The sequence below is a fragment of the Pteropus vampyrus genome, unplaced genomic scaffold, assembly GCF_000151845.1.
Source record: "Pteropus vampyrus isolate Shadow unplaced genomic scaffold, Pvam_2.0 Scaffold54, whole genome shotgun sequence".
NCBI lineage: Eukaryota > Metazoa > Chordata > Mammalia > Chiroptera > Pteropodidae > Pteropus > Pteropus vampyrus.
Genome location: NW_011888835.1, coordinates 144,737 through 153,874, shown reverse-complemented (window position 1 = coordinate 153,874; position 9,138 = coordinate 144,737). Strand labels below are relative to the sequence as shown.

The following is a 9,138-nucleotide window of genomic DNA, read 5'->3' as shown; positions in this document are numbered from 1 at the left end:
AGTACATGGAAACATTTTTTAAATGACTCCGCAGGTAGTACATGGGTGATGTACTGCTTCCTTCTAATCAAGATAGAAAGGCAATTAGGTTCCAATGAGCCACAGAGCTTCAAAAATGACTAAAAAGCACTGTGTACTTTAAATGTAAATGAGACAAGTGAAATATATCTATAGTCTTATGCACATCTTATTTCACTTACCATGACAAAAAAATATGAAGTTGAAATTTTTTTAAAAATTTATTCCAGAGACCAATATATCTAATAATGATGTTATATTTTTCTCTGTAAAATAAACACACTCGTTTTCTTCAGAAAGAGTCAACAGATTTGGAAAGTGCAATGCTGTATAAATTAAGGATTCAAATTAAGATTTGAATATTTTAACAAATGAAACAAATTACAGAAAGAATACTTATTATAGTGAGCCAAAATTGACCTAAGAATAAGAAACCGTAACAATTTCTCTCAACATACCACTGACTCAGAGCACGTCCTTTGAATTTCCTATGCATGAGATGATTTTTTTCCCTGTGCCAATCACTCTCTCAAATCAGATCCCTAAGACACATGTTAAGACAACTGGACAAGGTCAGCGGCAGTGTGCGGTAGGAAGGCCTCGTTTACAGTCCTGGTCTGCACATGCATGAAACCTGTGACCTTGGCCTCATTAGAATTATGACCCAACCAAGTGAGCTAAATGGCCTGCACAAATGGGTGACTATATACCACATTTTATTTTGCCTTGATTACCTGACCCAAGTAAACTGGCAATATGTAATTACATGGCGTTGACATTCAACTACAGTTGTTATTTAGTAAAGACCAATCTAATTTCCTTCATATTCATTAAATAAAGTCTTAGAAAACACAAACGGGTATTATCTACTGTAATTTGTACCATCATCTTCATTGAGTTCTTAAAGAACTAGAAAAAGAATTCTAAAGGCTCACTTTGGCAGCTCATAGTTTCAAGAGAGGACTCAGAAATCAGTCCACCTACAATGCTGATTACTAATATAACTTGCTCTCAGTGCTTGCTATTTTCCTTCCCATTAATCTAGTACACAAAGTGCCATTTCAAGCTTTAGTTTTCCTATAAGTAAAATGGGGATAATGTCTACCTCACCGGATTTTGAGGAGTCATTGATATAAAGACTTCCAGACAACAATGAACTCATAATAAATGTTAATTCTTTATTAAACTTGCAGTTCAACTTAAGGTGTGTAAAAATTACTATTCCAAAGTCAGTTAGCTTCTCCCACCATCCACAGGGACGGGGCTGCCACCTGTGTACGGGATCACATAAGTATGTACAGGGCCTTATAACAACTATTTGTTGAGTGTTTATAAGTGTGCCAGGGACTATACTGAACACTTACATAGTCTGTTAATCCTTAAAACCATCTCCATTTAAAACACTTGCAAACTCAGGCAATTTAATACTAACACCATCTCTGCAGCAGCTTTGAGAACTCCGAGCAGCTCTAAAAATTGGTATGCTCAGATCGATATAAAGGCAAAGTACCTGCATAAATAATAGCCATGGAGGTTCCCTGGAAGGGAAGGCTAAGATTTCTTGGGTCGGCCACAGACTGAAGGGAACGATTCTCTGTGAACACTCCTGTTTGTGGATCCATATGTTGCATGAGGTGGAGAAAGGAGGGGTTTCCAGAATACTGGTCTTTCTAGAGGATTGGAGCTTCTGGTGAAGAAGCACCTGACTACTCTCAAAACACTCTGGTTAATAAGTGTGCCAATGGCCCTAAGGGGCACTGAAGGTAAAAGATAGGAAGCAAAGTTAAAACAACCAACAGCAGCTGAATACAAAAGGAGTCACTAGCTATTCAATAACATTGGAACAGCCTTGGTTGTATTTAAGGAAAGTAAAGTAAATTATACACAAAAAAAGAGCTCTCTTTGATATTAAGAGGAATTCAAATTTAAAAAATTTATATAAATATATATAAATAGTAATAAAACTATATAAATAGTAAAAACAAGTTATTAGCTACTAAAATAAGCTCCTCATGGACCCACCATCTTCTTCAGCTCTCTACTTCACTTGAAAGAGAGCAGAGCAGCTTTCTTCTGGAACAATCTGCAGGCCCTAGAGTATTCCCATCCCTGTTTGGCGTCAGCCAGAACCACTCACCTTGGTAACTGCTCTATTTGCCTCATACCTTATGAAAGGTTCCCTTTGAACAAGGTGCTAAAGAGGGTTAAAACCATTACAGTACGTCACCCCAAAGCTGAACTATGTAGGATTAAACAAAATGTGTGTTAATTATATCTGGCCCAAACCACCCCGTTATTAAATACATCACTGATAAATTTAAGGCTTTTTGTAACATTGACCATGGTTAGATTTATACTATAGTGGTAGCTTGTGGAGTGCTGCTGAAAACGTCATCCGGATGCGAGTTTCTGTAGCTATCGTCCTCTTTCCAGTCGCAGTCTTCATTCAGGAATAGTCACAGCCATGGCCAGAGGTGAGTTCATGTCAAAAGTGAGGAATTTAGATGTTAAATTTTAATTGTCAGTTCTAAAATGTCCACTCAATTAAACATGCTGGTAAAAAAAGAGCCAGGAGTCAACTAGAGGATATCCCTAGCTAAAGCTTAATAAAATCATGAACGTATATATAAAAAACACAAAATAAGTTTCACATGTCTGATCACGTGTTATCTCAGTACATACAATGCACAATTCAGATCATGGGTAGCACTTCACTTTATCTATGCTTGCCTGTATTTCTTTTTTACTTCTAATAAGCTTCTAAAACTGATAATTCTTAATTAAAATTAAGAAAACAAAACCAGAAACCATAAATTTAGAAACTAAAGAGCCAGTTTGCTATTGTGAAATGTTTATCATATGTATGTAACTCCATGACTTCTTTTGGGACAATATACCCAATTTAATACAGGAACTTAGTTTACATGCCAACAGAAGTTAAAAAAGCAAAAATCCATGAGAAAAATCTTTCTTCCTAATTAATCATACAAACTATAATTTCTAACCAGTCTTTATTTCCAAATAAACAAAAAGCAAAAAGCAAACAAAAACCAAAATCTCACACATATGAAAATCACGACTAAATTTAGAAAATCATGTATTCTCATAATTAAAAATAAATACAAATGAGGGAAGAGAACGTACATTTACATATTAAAATTTTGGGTCTAATTCTATTTAATTGGGAGTTTATTGGCAAAAACTCTAATGAACATGATAGCTGAAAATGTGGTTTGGGGCTATAAAAACAGCCTTTCTACCAAAGTTAAATTTCAACTGATTCTATAATCACATTTATTCTGGAAGCTTAAGCTAAACTTAGGGTGCTCTCATTGTATAGTTTGTCGTTTTATTGTGAAATATCACTTTAATTCAAATAGGTTAGCAATATTTGGCCTGTAGAGTAGCTATAACATTTGAAAAACTCACAAAATGTTAATTTGGGGTGATTTTTAAGAAAAGTTAAAATCTTTAAAAATTCTAAAGCCATAGAAAATCAGGCTGGATGTATTTTAATTGTGGAAAAAAAATAATGAGATTTTAAACTATTAAATCTACATTTTTCCCTATGAACACAGTATGCATTTTACTTCCTTGAAACCATTTTGGAGCTAGTTGACATTCAAAAATAAAAATATCATTCCTATCTTGGTTTATAATTTAATCAATATTGTTATCTTAGCTAACACAGATAACCTACTTTATGTCTGATATATAAAACTGATGTAGAAATAATTTAAAATCTTTGAAATATCACAACTGAAGGCTTTCTGTACTTGTAAATTAATGGCTTTTGGGGGAGGAGGAAGTAAGATACTTAAAGAGACCGTAACATCTTAGAATCTACAATGAAAGGGAAAAACTACTGATGCTAGTTTTTAAAACTCACAAGTTATAATAACGTAAAATAAATTTGCCATTTTATCTGATTTTCAATGTTTATACATGCAATATAAATTACAAATACTTATAACATTATAAATCCTCCAAAAGAAAACAATGATGTTCATAATCTTTATGATAAATAAAATTATTGCATTGTCATCTTCTTGAAAATCAAAATCACTGAATTCCTTAATGTTGCATTGAACATGAACAATAACAGTTCAAGTTAGAGGAAATGTATGCCAAGACCAGCTTCTGACAACAAAAATGAAGTTAAAGCCCTGCAAATTTGTGTGATTCAGGTCAGGTAATCATGGAAACAAATGAATACTTAAAATTATTTATTTTATCATTATGCACATTGAAGGAAAGAAAGCATTATAGACAGCAGGGTTCTTTCCCACCATAAAATTATTTACACCCATGTATTCTGCTAGAAACTCTAGCTTGAAGAGGTACTGGTATATTCTATTCGTAATAATTTCTCTACAGCAAACGACTGTCTTATATTGGAGCACATTGAAGAAAATATTGTCTCATAAGTCTCTTCTGTTCTTTTGAGTCTCGGTCAGAAAAGTTCAAGGTATTTTGACAGAATCCTGGCGTCCTGAATGGCCCGATGAATGCACTAAAATCAAGCATTGTGTTTTTATTCTGAAAATACTCTTAGACTCAAACAAATGTTGCTTGGGTTGTGGAGCTCATATTTCTCCTGCTGGAACTAGTATATGTGAAGAACATTTGTTATGAAAGTTTCACACCAATTTTGTTTTGTTCCTTCTTCATTAGCCGCTGTGCTTCCTTTTCCATTTTCTTTCTTTGTTGTTCTGCAGCTCTCTTTTCTCTGTCCGCTAGCTTCTGCTGCCTGAAAAGAAACATATTCGTATTTTTACTTTAAAAAAATATCACACAGGTAAAATGACAAATACATTCTAGAAAGAAACAGCAATGCATTTTTTACCATGGTTTATGGTAAGTAAAAAATCTTCATTCTATATACTGCTTTGAAAATTTCCAAAACAGTATTTCTTTCAATCCTTAGAACATGACTTGCAAAATCAGAGGTATTATTTCTATTTTACAAATAAGTAAAATGAGGTACAAAGGCTAAGTGACTTGCCCAAAGTCATAAGACCAAGTACAAAGATAAGACCACATTTCCTGACCCTAACTAGAGGCTAGAAATCTACTGAAGGATTAACATTTGACCAGCTCTACTAATGAAGGGGCAAATGGTGGGTATTTACTAATTACATATTATGAAATACCTGCTCCCTAGCCCCTCCCTAACACAACTGACCCCTAGAATCACTAAACCTCTCTGTCTTTACTGACTGATTTGTATGGGGAGCGGGAGTAGAGAGATGAAATAGGACAAAGGAGAGGAAGAGAAGTTGGCCCCGGATCTGAAGGTTTGGGGTATGAGAAAATAAGAAGCATGCAAAGCTGAAGAAAGCAGCTGTGGGTCACAGTTGGGCATGGCAGAGGCAACACTAGCTTATTCACAGAAAATCTAGTGTGGATTATCTACATATGGGACAGATTGAAGCTGACAATAGTGAGTGAAATGTATGTACAAGTCTCAATCATATTTATAAATGGGAATGAGAAGTTATGAATGACCAAAATTCCAAAGTAGAGAGACTTATTTTAGGCAACATTTTGACCATCACCATCAATTAACTAAAGTTTCAAAAGAATAGTTCATACTATTTTAATATTTTTCACTAACTCTGCTCACTTTCAAGCAAAACTGATAATTTGCATTAAAAAAGTAAAATGCCAGTGGCAAGAAGGGAGATGGGAAAAGAATTATAAAAGGCTGGCTAGGTTACAAATAAGATAATCAAGCTCTGACCTGGTTACTAGCTGAAATATAAACATCGACAATTAATGTTGCTGGTGCGAGAGGAAACTGAGAGATTACTGCAGACAAAACATATTTTCCCTGTCCAGATACATGCCTGGAATTACTAAAGTACCAAAATCTTCTTCCTTAACGATACTGATCATAGCGGTGGTAGGATTTTCAAGGGCAATGGGCTGAGTTAAGAGGATATGGAGTATAGATACACTTCTAAAATTCTAAGTGTTCTGGGGGCAGTAACAATATGTGGACGCTCCATGTCTGTGTGGTTCTACTTGTGCAATCTGCAGCATGAAGCATGTCTGTTATTAATAGGCTCCCTCTCCCAAGCTGTCACATAAAACATTAACTTTGGGTTTTTGGTTTTCTTTTGTTCAGAGTACAAAAGGATAGGGTGGAAAACAAGTACAGTAAATGTTCAGATACTTGTGAACTCGTATATTCTATAGTGCTATCATTATGATGGCTGGATTCAAGACGGACAGCCCTTTCCTTTATCCTTGTGGTTAATGACACAAATCATTACTAGAATCTCTAAAATGTTCTAAAATTCTCAGTCTTCAATGTCTATGATATATCAAAATATAGAGTAATAAAATCGATGACTTATCTTTTCAAATGACCTATACAACATAAACGTTGCCATTTAGAATTTTTAAATTATTTCTTTTATAGTGAATAATGATTAAATAGGAACTAGATATTTAAAAATATCACAACTTTACAAACTGACTTTTAAAATATTATAACCCCGTCTTGTTTAAGAAAAATACTGAAAACAGGAAGGACAAGACCAAAAAAGAAAGTCAGCCATCACTCCCAGTAATTTAACTGCACCCTCTGCTGGTTGTTCAAGGTAATCAATCATGCTTTATTGATAAAGAGGAAAGAAAAATATAAAAATAAAATCAGTTGTTTTGGCAAGATAAGTCAGATAAATGGTAATTCATTTTCTACTCCTATTATAAAAACAATCTTTTAAAATATAAAAACACCTCGTATCATTGTATTTTACGATTTCATCTTTAAAAATGCAAGTCAATGAGTTTTTGTCTTGTTCATTTGTTGCTTTCAGTTTTATATCCCACATATAAGTGATATGTGATTTTCAACTTTCTCTGCCTGACTTATTTCACTTAGCATGATTATCTCAAGATTCATTCATGTTGTTACAAATGGCAGTACTCAATCTTTTTTAAATATTTAGTGGTTGCCAGAGAAAAAGGGGAGGTAGATAAGGGTAAAGGGGATCAAACATATAATGACAGAAGGAGATTAGACTTTGAGTAGTAAATACAAAATGCCATATACAGAATGATGTATTATTAAACTGTACACTTGAAACCTCTATCATTTTATTAACCAATGTCATCTCAATAAATTTAATTAAAAAATTAAAATGCAAAAGTAATTTAGGTACATCAAAATATGAGTTTTAATAGGTAATGATAGTTACAAACTCTTAAGGCAAATCTTCTTTTTACTATTTGACTTAATGCAACAGTAGCAAAAATTGTTTATTGCTCAGAAAAAAAAAAATAAAAACATACCAAAAACAAACTAGAAAACTTCCAGAATAATATTTTTTCTGTAGAATGGGTCGAACCTGACTTATGTTACTACCTCAACAGGGCTTTCAAGTACATCGACTAAGATGCATGCACAAATGTAGAATGCTCTGTAAGTTATTTTCACTCAAATTTGCAGGGCTGGGCACTATGCTAGACCATGGGGCAACAAAAATAAAGATATAATTTCTGACCTAGAGGAATACATAGTGGTGGCTCACATTTCATAGAAAGACATTTCAAGAGATAAGTACATTTTGCAGGGAATGAAGTATAAAGCATATAGCGCAAAATGGTATATATATGTAAAAGATCTCATTTGCCATTAATAAGTTACTATTCTTTTGTTTCTATAATGCTTTACATTCTTGGTTTCTATGAGGTTTTAATCATATAAAATAGTACATGTAGTCTGAAATACCAAAAAAAAAAAAATCCTAATTATCTAAGGTTCAAATGAGGAAGAAGAAAAAAAACAACACTGGCAGAACAAGCTTTCTTGACCTTAAATGCAACACAAACAAATCTAGCTCTTCTACTCAGGTTGCTGTGTATCATTCAAATACCTCAGAACTTCTTCTGCTTGCCAGGCCGCATCTTCTTCTTCTTCCCACGCATTGGTATTTTCCTGCCAGGTATCTAAGTCACCTAATTCAGGCTACAATTAAAAAAAAAAAAAAAAATCACAATAGTAAAGAGCCATCCTTTCTCCACTCAGCAGTCAAAAAGAGTATCTTTTAAAACGTAACTCAGACCTTGTCACTCCCTTGTCTCTTCTCCACTTTCTCACCGTGTCCTATACAAGGCCTAAATGATTTGGCCCCTGGTGTGCCTGGAACTGAGGGGTTTCCTGCATGACTTTCAGTATTCAACCATTCTGGGCAAGTCCAGCTTTCTTCCAATTTTATGTTTTATAGAACACTCCTTTTATATCAACTTCTCTTTTTTTGCCTACTTTGGTTTGAATTGGACAAGAATGGAACATTTCTTCTTTTTGTTTCTCTCTCTTCCCAGGACTAGGAAGAGGTAGGGTGGGAGAAAGACACTTGACTGACTACGTTGCTGGGAGATGAACTGGAAGGGCTGAGGTTTCCCAACTAGCACAGCCATCTTCATTTCAGCATAAGTCATTTGTAGATTTTCAGTGGCACTTACTATCTGGGTCCCAGGCAAAAATGACAAATCAAGCAAAACTTAATCTTTGTCAAAGTATTTCTTCTATATTGTGCCGCTTTTGCCTGTTCTGCTTACCTGATACCATAGGGCTGGCCACTACATTCCCCATGCCAGACCTCTAAAAGTTCACTTTTTTTCTTCTACAAACCAATGAAAGTGCTCATTCTGGAATGTTTAGGTATGGAAGTGAATATGTGAATAAAATAACTGGCACCAATCGGAATAGATTATATTCTTTTGAGCACTTAACACAAAAAATAAAATATGTTGAATTTTCTCCTCTTAATCATAAATGTAGTACCATCCTGTTAAAAACTTAAATTATTTCTAATTATCTCTTTAATATAAATGTCTAAAGAGTAGAATTGCTAAATCAAAGAAAAGAAGCATTTTTAAAGCCACTGAAACAAAATACAAATGACTGTCTTGAAAAGCTGTACCAACTTTTCTTCCAGCAAGCAGGTGGAAGGAAGTCTTGTTTCCTTGTACTTTTGTCAATGTTGGTAATAGCCTTCTTTTCGATTTTTGCTAATTTGTTAAGATTTAAAAATAGTGTCTTGTTATTTTACTTTGAATTTGTTTGAGAACTAATAAGATCAAACTTTTCTTTATGTTATTAAGTTA

The 9,138-nt window shown here is 34.0% G+C and overlaps 1 protein-coding gene across 1 annotated transcript in view; it reads right to left on the bottom strand.

The window, feature by feature from the left end:
- Positions 1-3,012: 3,012 nt before the first annotated feature.
- The window catches only part of EBAG9 (estrogen receptor binding site associated, antigen, 9), a 21,713-nt gene continuing 15,587 nt past the window's right edge, over positions 3,013-9,138 (bottom strand). Inside the window, exons 6-7 of the mRNA XM_011360359.2 lie at positions 7,905-7,996; positions 3,013-4,768 (exon numbers count right to left, since the gene is read on the bottom strand). Coding sequence (XP_011358661.1) covers positions 4,648-4,768; positions 7,905-7,996 — 213 coding nt within the window. The 3' untranslated portion in view covers positions 3,013-4,647. The remainder of the gene's footprint in view (positions 4,769-7,904; positions 7,997-9,138) is intronic.